The 14,094-nt window shown below is 45.8% G+C and overlaps 1 protein-coding gene across 1 annotated transcript in view; it reads right to left on the minus strand.

The window, feature by feature from the left end:
• SLC35D1 (solute carrier family 35 member D1) overlaps positions 1 to 14,094 on the minus strand; it is a 65,007-nt gene that overhangs the window by 32,196 nt on the left and 18,717 nt on the right. Inside the window, exon 8 of the mRNA XM_020993063.2 lies at positions 13,516 to 13,608. Coding sequence (XP_020848722.1) covers positions 13,516 to 13,608 — 93 coding nt within the window. The remainder of the gene's footprint in view (positions 1 to 13,515; positions 13,609 to 14,094) is intronic.

The raw sequence follows: 14,094 nt of genomic DNA on the forward strand, positions 1-14,094 counted from the left end.
TCGTTCACCCTGAACCCCGCCAGCAATGAGAACGCCCCTGCCTTGCCAAGCAGTTCGTTCCACTTTGAGCTGTCTCAACTTGCGAGGACCTTTTTGCTTACACTGAGTGTAAATCTGCTTCCCTGAAATTCCTACCTACATTATTCTTCCTAGTTCTACCTTCTGGAGTCAGGTAGAGCTAAGTCAATCCCTCTTCCTTCTGACAGCTCCTCATGTACTCACAGACAGCTAACAAGTACCTCTCCCCCAATACGTAGGCATCTTGGACTTTTCTTCTCCAGGCTAGATGTCCCTAGTTTCTTCATGTGATTAATGACCTCTGAAGCCCTTTCAACTCAGATTTTATGATTTCAAAGCCCTTCTACTTCGTAATTACCAGTCATACAACCTTAGGCAAGTTGGGATAATGACAGAATTTGAGAGTTGGGAGGGACCTTAGGAACCCACACCTGGACTAGAATTACCCCCATAATGTGCCCAATGATGGCCCTTCCAGCCTTTGTTGGAAGACCTCCAATGGGAGGGAACCCCTTCCTCTTAGGGCAGCCTATCCCACTCTGGGCCAAGTCTCTTTGTTAGGTAGTTTTTACACAACATTAAGTCTAAATTTGCTGATTTGTGACCTCCATCCACTGCTCAGAATTCCACCACATAAGGCCAAAGCAAACCCTTCCCAAAATTAAAGAAAGCCCCCAGCATGCTCTCTGAGTCTTCTCTGATGACAGAGGGCACAATCTCAGGACCCTTAGCCATCCTACATGAGCTGACCTCTACGGCCTCTCCCATACTAGTGGCTCCATTTTGGAAGCTCTCCTGCTTCTCTGCATCCTCCCTAAACTCTGCTAAACAGAACGAAGCCCACTATTCCAGCCTTGGGGTGATGAGGGGCGGGCATGGTGGGCCTATCACCTTCTTTCTGGAAGCTCCGCCTCTCTTACTAGGGTCTCTTCCAGTTCTAAAGCTCCAGAGGTCTATTTGCGCAGTAGAATGAGAATAAGGATATCCCCACGGCCTGTCATGACCATGGAAGATTCCATGAGATTCTGTATAACACGAGGTACTTTGTAGTACGTGGTGTTTTGCCCTAGTGCCTCAAACATCCCAACAAAGCGGCATTTGGGTTCTCTCCCGACTCCGAGAACATGAAGGTAGAGGTATGGGGCACAGTTTGGCTCTGGACCAATCTGGTTGATTATTACTATTATTATTAATAAGAGCTAACATTTAAATGGCTCTTTAAGGTTTGCCAACTGCTTTACCATCAGTATCTTATTTGATCCTCAAAACGACCTTGGGGGGAAGGTGCTATTATTATCCCCATTTTACAGATGAGGAAAATGAGATAGAGGTTAAGTGATTCAGTCTCCTATATTGATGTTTGCTGAACTGTAAATACTGTCAAAGTCAACTGAAATATAGGTTCGTTTTGTTGAACTGTTTTTCCTCCCGACTTTAAAAAAAATCATTGTAACAATGGATATCAGATAGGAGAAACAGGAGTATACTCAGAAATGAAGGTTACATAAAAATATAAGATACTAATAAAAATTTTTAATTAAAAAATGAACTAAATTATTGAACTGAATTTCCTTCCTAAAATTTAAAAGTAAACACACATCTAGAAGACCAAGAGAGTTTATTTTACCAGCTAACTAGATAAGTAGTTGGAGTCCTCCAAAGCCTGCCTAATCATCGAAGGAGAAGGGATCAGTTTACAATTTTGCTGTTATCAGGTCAATGGAACTTACAGGCAAAAGAGACACAAATTCTCCCAAACTGTGAGGGCTGCCCTTGAGAGGCTGAGTGGGCCTTGGGCACAGTAGCTGAGAAAAGGTTTAAACAAACAAACAAGAAGCCCTTCTTCCAGGAACACTCATTTCTCTCTCAATAACCAGAGTTTGGGAGGCACCCGCCAGGTATGGAATTCAGGCTGCAGCCAGTTCCCACAAAACTCATCCAAGGAGTGTCATTTATAAGGCTGTATAATGGAGACATTATCCCGTACTGGCCGGCCACAGGCAGCCCTTGTGCGCTCAGACAGATGGGCTCTGTTCTCTGATCACTCCTGGAGAACACCTAGCCAGCCCATCCCACTGGGAGCAGGCCCAGCAGACTCAGACCCCAGGGCCTGTTGGGTGACTCCCCGTCACTGGCCGTGTGCACAGAAGGTGACCTAGCACCAGCACCTAACTTATTTCAATACAATCTGGACCAACTGACCCTCAGCAAAGCTGTTCAGTGACCAGAGGCCTGCCCCACCTTCGCCAGCCCTGGTACTCAAGTAGCTCTTATTCCTTCCTACTCTAAAGCAGGCTGGCCTCTGCCTGACACCTGTAGACTAGAATACAGAGAGAAGTAGAAACCGAAGACAAATTCTACTGCTTCTGGCAGGCCTAGAACCTGGAATCAAAAACTAGTCTTTTTTAAAAAGGTAAGAAGAAAGCCAATCTGTGCCCATTGCCAAGGGCTATAAACTTGTATGACAGTGTGGTTCTTCCTACTCAGGGCTTCTTATCAGCTCAAGGGGCCCCCAGCACGGGAAGCCTTTGCTGATTCCACTGGCATATAGCTATATATATATATATTATATATATATATATATATATATATATATATATATGTAATACATATATATTTATACATACTATATATAGTTTTTTACATATATACATATATACACATATATACATGTGTATGTGTATATATATATGCACATGTATGTGTGTGTGTGTGTGTGTGTGTGTATATATATAGGGGCCATTGTTTCCCCTCAAAAACACATAAACTCCTTGAGGGCAAACCCTGTTTTAATTTTGCCTCTGTATGCCCAGCACTGAGCGCTGGGACTAGGCAAGGTTTTTGTCTTTGACCCCGTCTCTGATTTCTTCAGCCAAAAGGAACTCCCAGGAAGGAAAAGACCTCTGTTAGAGCAGATCAGTGACCACTGAACTTTACAGAACTGCCTAGGGTAATGAGATGGAAACCGAGGGCAGCAGGTTGACTTAGAAACCTCCAAGTTAACATTACTTCCGTTTTGCTGTATTTTTATTTCTTGCTAAACACTGCCCAATTAGATTTTAATCTGTCTCTGGCTGGAGGTCTGTAGTTTTGGGGACTCTGGGGTAGGACGCTGAGAGGGTAAGTAATGGCCAGCCAAAATGCTGCCAGGATTAGAACCCAGGTTTTCCAGGCTCACTCCTTCCCTCCTCTCCCAACTCCTCTGAAGATTTCCCCTCCATTCCCCAGCAGCCTTCTCACCCTGGAAGATGCCTCTGACTCTGGAATAGACATCCTTTTCAGTTCCCTCTTATGTGCTGTCTTTCCCCAGTAGACTGTTCACTCTGTGAGGGCAGGAACTGTCTTTTAGCTTGTATTTGTACTCCCAGCACGTAGCACAGTACCTGGCATATGGGAAGTGCCTAATAAATGCTTGCTGAACTGACTGGCAAAGATCCAGTCAGCTGAGCTCTTGCCTTCTTCAGAAAAAGAGCAGCGATGCCAAGTCAAGGGGGCCAATAATTGTCAGTGAGACCTTGGACAAGTCACAGGACCCAGCTGGGCCTTGCTTTCTTTATCTACAAATGAGGAGGTCAGGCTAAATGACCTTCGAGATCTCTTCCTGCTCTGGTTCTAGATCCTACCACAGTCCTTCCTATTAGGTAACGTTTCAAAAGGATGCGAGGTTAAAAGAGAGAGTGAGAGGTTGGGAGAGGAAGGAGGAGGCCCTGAGTTGGCCTAAAGCCACAAGTATGGAGGGATGGGGGGGGGGGAGCACCAGCCACAGCTGCCCCTCCCTCCAGCACAGACAGAAACCTGCTGGAGCCAGGACCCTCAGAGTCTAAAACTGGGCTGTTCCAATGGCCGCTGACGGACTAGCAGCAGCCCAGTGAGCCCAGACCCCCTTCCGCCCACTTTGTCAGAACAAACCAAGAAGTCTCGGACCTTTTCTTTAGGCTTTCAAGGCCCCGCTGCGGGGTCCTGGGCAAAGAAGGAAAATACAAATGTAGAAAGAAGCAGCCCCATATCCAAACCTGGATCCCAGCTGAGGATTAACAGCTGTCCAGCACCAGTCTGCAAGTACCGGCAGAATGATTCCAAGGGAACTTTTTAAAATTTTGTTCTGTTTTGTTTTCTGGCAAAAAAAGAGGGTTTTTTTCTTTTTTAAGTTAATTTTTTTATTCTAAATTTAAACACCAGGAAAAAAAAATTTCATACACATGGCAGAAGAGAAAGAGGATTCCCCCTGACATGATGACTCCATTGTATTTCCCTTGCTCTGTTTGGCAACACATCCCACGGACTTGTGATATTTTCTGGTTAACAAACGTATGTAATAAATTCTACACATTACTGTCAAAACTCTCTCTCCCTCTCTTTCCCTCCGTCTCGCTCTCCCTCTTTCTCTCTCTCTCTCTCTCTCTCTCTCTCTCTCTCTCTCTCTCTCTCTCTCAAGCAAGGGGTATTTTTTTCCCAAAACTAGCCCCTTAGTCCTGTGAAAGGTAAACAGATTTGGTGTCGAAAGGCGCGCCAGGTTCAAATGACACTGTTACTTTATCATCTGGGCCAGTCCAATCAGCTCCCCTCTCCCTGGGCCTCACTTTCCTCACCTATAAAAATGAGAGGGTTGGACTATAAGGTTTCAAATCTATAATCTATAATCCTATGATTTAAGATTTATTAGCCTTTGTCATGATTACCACAAGCCTATCAGATAGGACAATAACAACATTACGTAGCACTGTGTGCCAGGCACCGAGCTAAGCCCTTTATACATGTTATCTCACTTCATTCTCACAAGAACTCTGAGAGGTAGGTGCTATTTTTATTCCATTCTACAGATGCAGAAACTGAGGCAAATGAAGGTTAAATGGTTTGCCCAAGGTTACGCATCTAGTCTCTATGTGTGTGTCTCAGGAAGCATTTTGACTCAGCTCTCACTCCAAGTTCAGTGATCTATGCCACCTACTTATTTCTGCTACTACTTACTACTACTAATAATAATAATTATAATTATAATTATAATAATTTAAAATCTAATATTGACATAGTGTCCTAGGACAGCTAGGTGGCACCATGGTGCCTAAAGCACTGGCCCTGGAGTTAGGAAGCCTCATCTTCCTGAGTTCAAATCCGGCTTCAGACACTTACCAGCTGTGTGACTCTGGGCAAGTCACTTCACCTTGTTTGCCTCAGTTTCCTCATCTGTAAAATGTGCTGGAAAAGGAAATGGAAAACCACTGCAGTATCTTTGCAAAAACAACAACACTAAAAAACCCAAATGGCGTCATGAAGAGCTGGACATGACTGAAACACCTGAACAGCAACAAATATTGTGTACCAGGCACTGTGCTAAGCACTTCACCAATATTACCTCATTTGACCCTCACAACACTGGGAGGGAGGGACTGTTATTACCTCTATTTTACAAAGGAGGAAACTGAAGCAGAGGGTGACTGCTGATGTTTATAAACACTTGAAAGAATTCTTAACTTTTCTTTTTTTGGCGACCCGGACTCTTTTGGCCGTCTGGTGAGGCCTTCGGAGCCTTTCTCAGAATCGTGTTTTTAAATGAATAAAATGAATACCTAGGATTACAAAGGAAACAAATTCTAATGAAATGCAATTATTGTGTGTGTGTGTATATATATATACATATGAATAAATGTACGTATAATTAACAAATTTATATATAATGTGTTTAAATATAATGAATCAATTTACATGTAATGAATATGTAACAAATCAATTTCTATATGATAAATAAATGTTTACATATGTGTCTGGGTATGGACACGTATAATACAATGGCTGGGCCCCCATGGAGAGCCTGGCTTTACAGGCTGCCAAACATTTCACTTACATTGTATCACCCAAGGAGCCCCGTCTCCAGCATCTCGGCCAGACAAGCCATAGCCCAAGGCCTGGCAGCTGTAATCTCAGTCCTGCCTGCCCCGCTTCACACAAACAACCCATTGATTACTTTGTAACTGATGTCTCCATCCTGCCTATTCCAGGACACTGTCTGGCCGCCTTTGGATACCTCCAGTTTTCTCTTTGCCTCTGTTGTTCCCAAGCTCCTGCCATCCCTGAAGGCCCCAGTCCAGCCACACAGACCTAGATTTCCCTGTAGTTTGCAGCCCTTCTCACCCCCATCCCCTCAGGCTCTACTTGGCAGGTGCCCAAACTCAACTCCCTGCCCACACGTTTCTACACAATTCCAGGCCCTAAGGGTGTTTCCCTAGAACTTCACCCCTGAAATCCTCCTCCTACAGCTCATCGCGGTATGGAGGTGAATTTGGATCTCCAGATCTCAGCCAGGCAAGCTGGAAGGGCTTGAGGAAAAGCGTGGGGGACTAGAAATCAAGTTAGTTTTCCAAGGCACAGGCCAGCAAAGAAGAGTGACTCAGCCCTAGCAGGCGGCCATGGGGGAGGGGAGGGATTGACTCACTGGCCACAGCATCCCAGGAAATGGAATTTACAAAGTGCGTTTGGGGTGGGCCAGGAGGCCAGGGGACCGAGGGTGGCTCCATTTACCATGCTGAGCCAAGACCCTGGGGGGTACCCCTGGGCCCTTTTGAGTTCACTCAGCTCAGGTGGATGGACCCGCATCAGGGTGTGTGTCCTCTGGGCACGGAGTTTTTTAAGAGAGCTCTAGGACTTTGGAGGGGAGCTCCTCAGAGACTCCAGGGAATTTCCTCGTGAACTGATTTGTCTCCTGGCGCTGGTGGATTTTATCTGCTTTTATCTTGCAGTGGACTTTTACCCGAGGGTTAACTATGACCAGGGCTAGGGTGGAATGCAAGGATTATTAGGCTTCTTTTCAGGAGAGGTAAAGTAACTAACCCAAAGCCAGGGAGTGTGGAAAGAACCGACTGGGGGTCAAGAGAACCAGGGTTCAAATCTTATCTTTGACAGTCCCTTGCTTATGGCCTTAAGCCAAGTCACTAACTTGTTCTGGACCTCAGTTTCTTCGTTTGTAAAAGAAAAAGGTTGCTCTAGATATGCTTCCAGCTCTACAGAGAGGAAACTAGCATTCCACTCAAGTCCAGGGTCTTTTCCACGCTGCCACAAGGACGATTCTGTGGCACTTGTAGGCATTCCACGCTGTGGTCCCCAATCAAACACAGTCTCAGACTGCTCTCTGTCTCACATAAATACATTGTTGCACTTTGTCCTTGATGTCTGTTACATCCCCCATCTCCATACTGTAATCCTAGGCACATAGTAGGGACTTACTTGATACTCATTTTAGTGGGAAGAAGACACATTTGGTCAAGAACCTATTATGTGCATAAAAGTTGTGCTAGTGGCTGGGCTCGCAAACATGGTAAACGACCCAGCTCCCCAGGTCAGGAACTCAGTCTGCTGCTGAGCTCCCAACAAAAATCCCACCTCCTACAGCAAGCCTGCACCACCCCCTCTCCATTCCAGCACCTCACCCTGAATCCTGGATAGAGTTTGTTAGGATATATCTGTTTGCTAGTAGTCTCCCCCCATTAGACTGTAAGCTCCCTGAGGGCAGAAACTGTCTTTTGCCTCTTTTTGTATCCCCAGTGCTTAGCACAGTGTCTGACACATGGTAGGTGCTTAATAAATGATCGACTGATTGACTGGAATAAGAAATGGAATCTAGATTATAAAGTCGTGTGGCAGAGTGGATAGGCTTGGAGTCAGAAGGACTTGGGTTCACATCCTGCCTCAGATATTTTTAAGTTGTATCACCCTGGATAAATCACTTAACTTCTTGGTTTCTTCATCTGCAACATGCACAGGGCAGGGATTGGACTAGAATGTCTCTAAGATCCTTGCCATCTCTAAATCAATGATCTTATGTTCAGTGTCATAATAAAATCTAAGTAATGGTAAAGAAGAGATACAAATAAAGTAGACCACAGAGCTATATTTTATCTGCCTGGATCACAGATGTAGGGCTGCAAGGGACTTCTGAGATTATACAATACCCTCATTTTAATGATGAATAAGCCAAGGCCCCAGGATCTCAAAAACAAGCCAGGTAGAGTTGGAGCTGAATCTGTCTCCAAATCTGGGGCACTTCCCACTGTACCACACTGCCTCTCATAGACTCAGAAACTTTAGAGGCGGAAGGGGGCTCTGAGATCCTCTAGTCTTCACACAATTGGGATTTAGGATCTGAAGGGTTCAATTTTTGCCTCTGACTATAACAGAATGCTGTAATAAAGGAGAATAATTTGGGCTGATCCACAAGGTTACATAGCAGAAGAAGGCAGCAGGAGAGTTGCTGGTAAACTAGAGGAGACTTCTGGAAAAGACAATGTGCTCAGGCTAAAGAGAGGGATTCCGTATCAAACGGAGACCAATGGCTGGGAAAGAGAAGAAGCCAAAGTTGTCTGAGCAAGGGTATAAAAACTGGGGCCATTTAGGGGAATTCTGGAGTCCCTTGCCTGGGCTACCTGCAGACATGGATGCATTCTTGTTACTGCATGGGCCAATTAATTAAGAAACTTCTCATTAACATGAGATGATTTCTGCCTCATGATTTTTTTTAGGACCCAACAGATCATAGTTTTAGAATTGGAAGGAACCTGGAAGGTCTTCAAGTTCCACTCTCCTATTTTGCAGATGAGGCAAGAGGCAGAAAAGTTATGTGACTTCTCCAAGGTCATACAGATAAATAAATGATGAAGCCTCTTAGGTTAGAATTCAGGGGCTTTGCCTCTAACTACAGCACCCTATGCCATACTGACTCCCAATTAGCATTATTACTGTTATTATTATTATTATTACTATTATGTACACATGGTAGGTCACAATCCTAATTTTAACTGAGGGCTCAAGAAGACAGGGATGATGAAACTAACATTCTCACCTCCATGAAATTCACTTATTTTTCTCTCCAATTCTCCCAGTTTAATTGCTGGTCCAGCCCCAGGGCTCAAAGTCCACTACACGCCCACAAAATAACTGGCAGGGACAAATCTTAACTGCGGGGCAAAAATGCCAGAGGCACAGAAGAGAACTTTGCAGCTTCACCCCAGAAATTCAAGGAAAAAAAAGCTTCAAACACTGACTGCCACAGTGCTCACTGAGGTCTGTGACCTTTTTCTCACTTCTGACAGCTATGTGCTCTCCAGATAAGAGGCTAGCCTCCTCCTCCCTCCCCCCCACACCTCCCCCTCGCCTTATTTTTTAATTTTTGTATGTTAGCTCTTTAAAAAAAAAATTAATGCACTATAATTTGGGAGATTTTACTAGCAGACAAAAGCATTTCAGTTGTGATTCTCTAGCGTTAAATGCAAAAAACAGGTGAAATCAATCAAGCAGTAAGTATTTATGAAGTGCCTACTACGTGCCAGGCACTGAGCTAAGCTCTGGAGACACCAAGACACAGACAGTGATTTCTGCCCCTCGGGAGTTTAAGTGCCTTTGGAGGGAACAACAATTACTAAGACAAGTAAATAAACAACACCCATAAAGGAGGCGCCAAGTAATTCCAAGGGGCTGCCCTTAGGCTGGGCTTCCAAGGAAAGACCAGAGTGGATGCTTAAACCCAAACCATTTAGGGAGCTGGCATTTCTGCAGCTGACTCTCCGATCTCCTTGTTCGGCCCTAAGACTCCACTCTGGAGACTCCAACTGCCTCTTAGACGTCTACAACCAGACGTCCCACAGACATCTTAAATTGATACATCCAAAACCCAGCTCTTTCTCCTTCCCCCCCAAACCATTCGCCTCTTCCTGATGTCTCCCTTATTGTGGAGGGCACCCCCATCCTCCCAGTCACCCAAGCTCCCAGCCCAGGGATCATCCTGGACTCCTCCCTCTCATCCCCCATTTCCAATCAGCTGTCAGCTCCTGTTGGTTCTGCCTCCATAACATCTCTCCTACCCGCTCTCTTGTCTCCTCTGACCCTGCCACCCCCAGTGCAGGCGCTAATCACCTTCCACCTGAGCTAATGTGATAGCTGCTGGGGTGGGGTGGGTCTCCAATCTATCGTCTGGCTCCAATATGACACAGTGGTCAACCTGACCTTCCTAAAATGTACGTCCGACTTTGTCACCACCTATTCAATAAACTCCAGTGGTTCTCTATTACTGCTGGGATAAAAAAAAAACCACAACCCTGTTTGGCTTTCAAAGTCCTCCACAACCTGTGTGCTCCCCGCCACGCTCACTCCGCCTTACATGAAGTCTGCTCACACCTTCAATCCAGTGACCCTGCTTCCTAGCTATTCCTCAGCCAACACTCCAACCCTCAGCTCCGGGCATGTTCCCTGGCTGGTCCCACGTCTGGCACGCTGCCCCTCCTCATCTCCACCTCCTGCCTCCCTTCCCGTCCCCACGAAGACTTTCCCAGTTCTTCTGCATCTCAGCGCCTTCCCTCTGAGGTTATCTCCAACAAACCTGTCTATATTTGCACACTGCTGTCTGCATGTCGTCTTCCCCCTCATATATAATAGGTGCTTAATAATGCTTGTTGTCAGATTGACTACAAAGTACCTTTACATCTGCCATCTCACTTCCACGTAAAAAGAAGACTTCTAATTTTTCACCCTGTTGTCTTTTAACCCCATAGATCTGAGGAATGCCAGCTGGAGAGGCTTTTTCAGCTCCTACAGGCAAATCCCAGACTTTCATGGCCCTCAATATTTGCCTCTCCAAGCTCCTCTCGCAATAGGTCACTTTCAAGATACTATGACTCTGGGCAACTCATTCACACTCTCTGAACCTCAGTTTCCACATCTATAAAATGGGCATAATAATAGCCCCTCCCTTACGGGGGTACTGTGAGCATCAAATGATATGATGTATGTAAAGTGCCTTTGAAACCTTAGAGTACCATATAAATGTGAGCCCCAAGTATTCTTTGCTCTATGGAATGGCCTTCTGAGAGAAGAGAGGGCAGGAATCGAAAGAAAACAGCCAGAACTGTGAGTTGCTCTTCCGGTCTCCTCAGCCATTCTAAGTGCATGCCCACCCTTCAGACTCCATGTCCAAGAAGCACAGTCTCTGCTTCCTCGGCCAAAGTGCCTAAATTCAGGGGCTCCACTCCTCCCTGGCCGTTCATCTCGGATAACCAGGGCACAACCTGCAACAATAATCATTTTTCTGCTTCTTTGTCCTCAGATGCTTCGCCAAAAGGAGAATTTGTTTAAATACCACCCCCTGCAAGAAGACCTCCCAGATCTGTCTCCAGCCTCGCCCAAATCGCCTGCATTTGTATTTCTCTATACCTACAGATGTACTTCTCATCTCCCAGACACGCTCCCTGAGGGCACCTTTGTCCTGTACCCACCACTCAGTCAGTGATTTTAACAAATGCTTGTTCATTGACTGGTTGACAGTTGGTTGTCAATTTTTGGGGGGAGGCTAGGCAATGGGATTAAGTGACTTGCCCAGGATCACACAGCTAATAAGTGTCAAGTGTCTGAGGCTGGATTTGAACTCAGGTCCTCCTGACTCCAGGGCTGGTACTCTATCCTAGCTGCCCCAGTTGTCAAATTTAAGAAAGTCTTCAGAATATTTTGTGATAGATCTTTTAAAAAAGACAAAAGAAAAGTGGTTCCATAAACCTCCATATATGAGACATCCAGGCTTGGGAGCAACTCCCACTGGTCTAAAGAGCAATTTTTTTGAACATAGCACATAGTAGATGCTGAGAATGTGGTTTGTTTATTTGCTTCAACAAATATTTTAGCATTTCTACATCTACCAAGCCATAAGGACTCTTAACCACCCCTGGAGACAGCAACAGTGAGAGGGTGTGGGAAGGGAGGGAGGTGGGAGGGGAAGAAGGAAGGAATGAAGGAGGAAGAAAAGAAAGAGGGGGAGAAGGGGGAAGAGGAGAAGAAAGGGGAGGGGGAGAAGAAGGAATACGAGAAAGGGAGGAAAAGGAGGAGAATGTGGGGATGGGAGGAGGAAAAGGAGAAAGGGGGAAAAGGAGGAAGAAGAGAAGAGGGGGAGGAGAGGAGGAAGAGGAGAATGAGGCGGAGAAGGAAGAAAAAGAGGAGAAAGAGGGAGGGGGAGAAGAAAGAGAAAGAAGAGGAGGACAGAAGGAGAAAGAGGGGGAGGGGTGAGGGAGGAAGAGGAGAAGGAGGGGGAGGGGGAGAAGAAGGAATAGGAGAAAGGGAGGAAAAGGAGAAGAAAGGGGGAATGGGAGAAGGAAGAAGAGGAGAAGAGGGGAGGAGAGAAGGAGGAAGAGGAGAAAGGGGGAGAAGGAAGAAAAAGAGGAGAAAGAGGGAAAGGGAGAAGAAAGAGAAAGAAGAGGAGGACAGAAGGAGAAAGAAGGGGAGGAGGAAGAGAAAATCAGCAGATTACAGTTCTATAAATTAAACAATTCTAATTTATGAATGATGAATGAAGAGGCCGCCTGGTACAGTGGCAATGAAGTAGAACTGGTTCTCAGCCCGCCTTGGCCACTTAGGACCTGGGTAAGCTCGGGCAGGTTCTCTCTGGCTGGGACTGTTTCCTTTTCTGGCCCAGGTGACCTCTAAGGTCCCTTCCAGCTTGAAATTTATAGCTCCAGAGGAACCAATAACCTTGGTCCTAGAGCAGACAATGAAATAGAGTTCTGTCTCTCAGTAGAAAGACGGAAGACCATGGATGCAGAATAGCACATAGACCAGAAAATATACAGACCATCAGAGCATTTGCTAGTTTTGCTTAACTTTCAAAAAAAAGAACGAAGATTCCATTGTGAGGTAGGGAAAGGAAGGGGGACATATCAAGAAATGACCTTAGTGTAAAAAGCAAGCCATATCAACGAAACAAAAATCACTGGCAAAACAACGCCTCAGTTTCCATCTCATCTGTGATACCCCAGGAACTTTCCCAGCATGGGGACATCTTTCCTGTCTGCGTGCAGGCTTGCTGTAAAGGCACTGGCAGAAAGCCAGCCAAACATCTGTAGAAACGGAACGAGGATTATTAGACACTAAAAGTAAACCACTGGTGACAACAGCTATCTTCTGGTTATGTCGTCAGGACGCCGACTGGGGCTCAGTCTCCATAAACCATGCATCTTGGGCCAGCAGCCAAAACAGAAAAGCAATCAGAGCAGAAAGCTTCAGGGCTCTGCTGGGGTTTAACTGATCTCACAACTTCTAGATCACAGATCGAGAAGCAAAAGGGTCCCCAGAAACCAGTCAGTCCAACTCCCTCATTTTACAGAAGAGGAAACTGAGGCACAGAAAAGTTCAGCGGGAATGTTTCAAGGACAGCGTCCTTCTACAGTTATTCAGTGCTTCTCCCCAGAAAATTCTGCCTCCAGAAAACTCTCCCTCTCCTCCTCCTTCTCCCCAAAGTGTCCTGGCTGACAGGACTATTTATGTTTCTAGCAACAGCTATTCTGAGACTTTTTGGCACCGTCCCCCACCGAGGCACAGGGAAGGAGGGCTGGGAAGGAAACTCTCCACTCTGGTCACCTGATGAGCACATTCCTCCCTACCAGCATACAAGCCTCTCTTTTGGACCTGTGGAAAAAACCCTCTGTGAGCCGAAAGTGGGCGGGCGGCCAAGATTTACGAGAGAGGGCCTACCTTCTGTGCATCTCCCGTGAAGTAGGCGATGGCCACGGTGGGAAGGATCATGAACAGTGCATTGTAGTAGAGCAGGCCATACTTCCCCAGCTCCTAGGAAAGGAAACGGATGGCGTTGAGCTTGGCCCCACCGAGCAAGAGCCCAGGACTGCACCCAGAGCACCCCCAAAGCCAGGTCCATCCCTCCCACAACCACTCTCTCCCTCTTCCTATCTATGTCTTTTTTACACACACACACACATACATACACACACACACACATGCATACACACATACACATACATGCATATACACATGCACACACATATACACACATGCACATACACATACCCACACATGCACATGCATACACACAGACACACATATACACATGCATACAACACACACATGCATACACACACGCATACACATCTGCACACACAAGCACATGTACACAATACACATACATACACACATATGTGTACACACACATATACAGAGACACACATATACAGACATGCATACGCATATACATGTACACACGTGCGTTATACATGCACACACATATGCATATACACATGCATGCACAGAGGCACACAT

This window comes from Phascolarctos cinereus, unplaced genomic scaffold, assembly GCF_003287225.1.
Source record: "Phascolarctos cinereus isolate Bilbo 61053 unplaced genomic scaffold, phaCin_HiC Scaffold_5;HRSCAF=322, whole genome shotgun sequence".
NCBI lineage: Eukaryota > Metazoa > Chordata > Mammalia > Diprotodontia > Phascolarctidae > Phascolarctos > Phascolarctos cinereus.